At 45.9% G+C, this 711-nt stretch overlaps 1 protein-coding gene across 1 annotated transcript in view; it reads left to right on the plus strand.

The window, feature by feature from the left end:
• EMH_0098800 (uncharacterized protein) overlaps positions 1–636 on the plus strand; it is a gene marked incomplete at both ends in the record, with an annotated part of 1087 nt that extends 451 nt beyond the window's left edge. The window contains 2 exons of the mRNA XM_013494030.1: positions 9–381; positions 605–636. Coding sequence (XP_013349484.1) covers positions 9–381; positions 605–636 — 405 coding nt within the window. The remainder of the gene's footprint in view (positions 1–8; positions 382–604) is intronic.
• Between the last annotated feature and the right edge of the window lie 75 nt (positions 637–711).

The raw sequence follows: 711 nt of genomic DNA on the forward strand, positions 1-711 counted from the left end.
CATGTCAGGTGCGCGAGGCTTGGAAGATATTGGATTTGTACTTGGTGCCGGGGCCCATGCAGCTGAGCACAGGGGAGCTGCAGCTGCCGTATACACTGACGGGGCCCCCCCCCATGGAGACGTTGCTGCCTGCTGCTGCAGCAGCAGCACTGAAGGACCCTGCTCAGCTGCAGAAGGGCCACAGACTGTACTTCGATCTGCTGCAGCAGCTGCGGTCGCCGCTGCAGCAGCAGAGAGAAACTGCTGCTGCTGAGGTGCAGCAGGCGCTGCTGCAGCAGGGAGCTGTGCTGCAGCCAGGGAATGTAATAGAGCTGCTGCAGCAGCAGCAGCAGCAGCAACAAATCAAACAGATATTCCCTAAAACTGCGTATACAAAAGGAGGTGTATATACTGTTGCTGCTGCTGCTGCTGCTGCAGCAGAAAAAAAGAAAGTCGGTGTTGTCTTGGTTGGCGATGCAACCCCAGGCATGTCCAACGTTCTTCTCGGACTCATGAACAAGTACGTTTGTCTTCATTTATTTTTTATTTATTTTTTTTTTTTCTTTTTTTTTCTTTTTTCTCTTCCTTTTCATCTTTTTGTTTTTCTTTGTTTTGTACTGCTTAGCTCGATGGCAGCTAATACTACTGATGCTGTAGTAATGATAGTAATTATTCATATATTTGTGAAAATATATCTATAAATATATATATATATATATATATATATATGTA

The sequence above is a fragment of the Eimeria mitis genome, genomic scaffold (genome assembly GCF_000499745.2).
Source record: "Eimeria mitis Houghton genomic scaffold, Emh_scaff10104, whole genome shotgun sequence".
In the NCBI taxonomy this organism is placed as follows: domain Eukaryota; phylum Apicomplexa; class Conoidasida; order Eucoccidiorida; family Eimeriidae; genus Eimeria; species Eimeria mitis.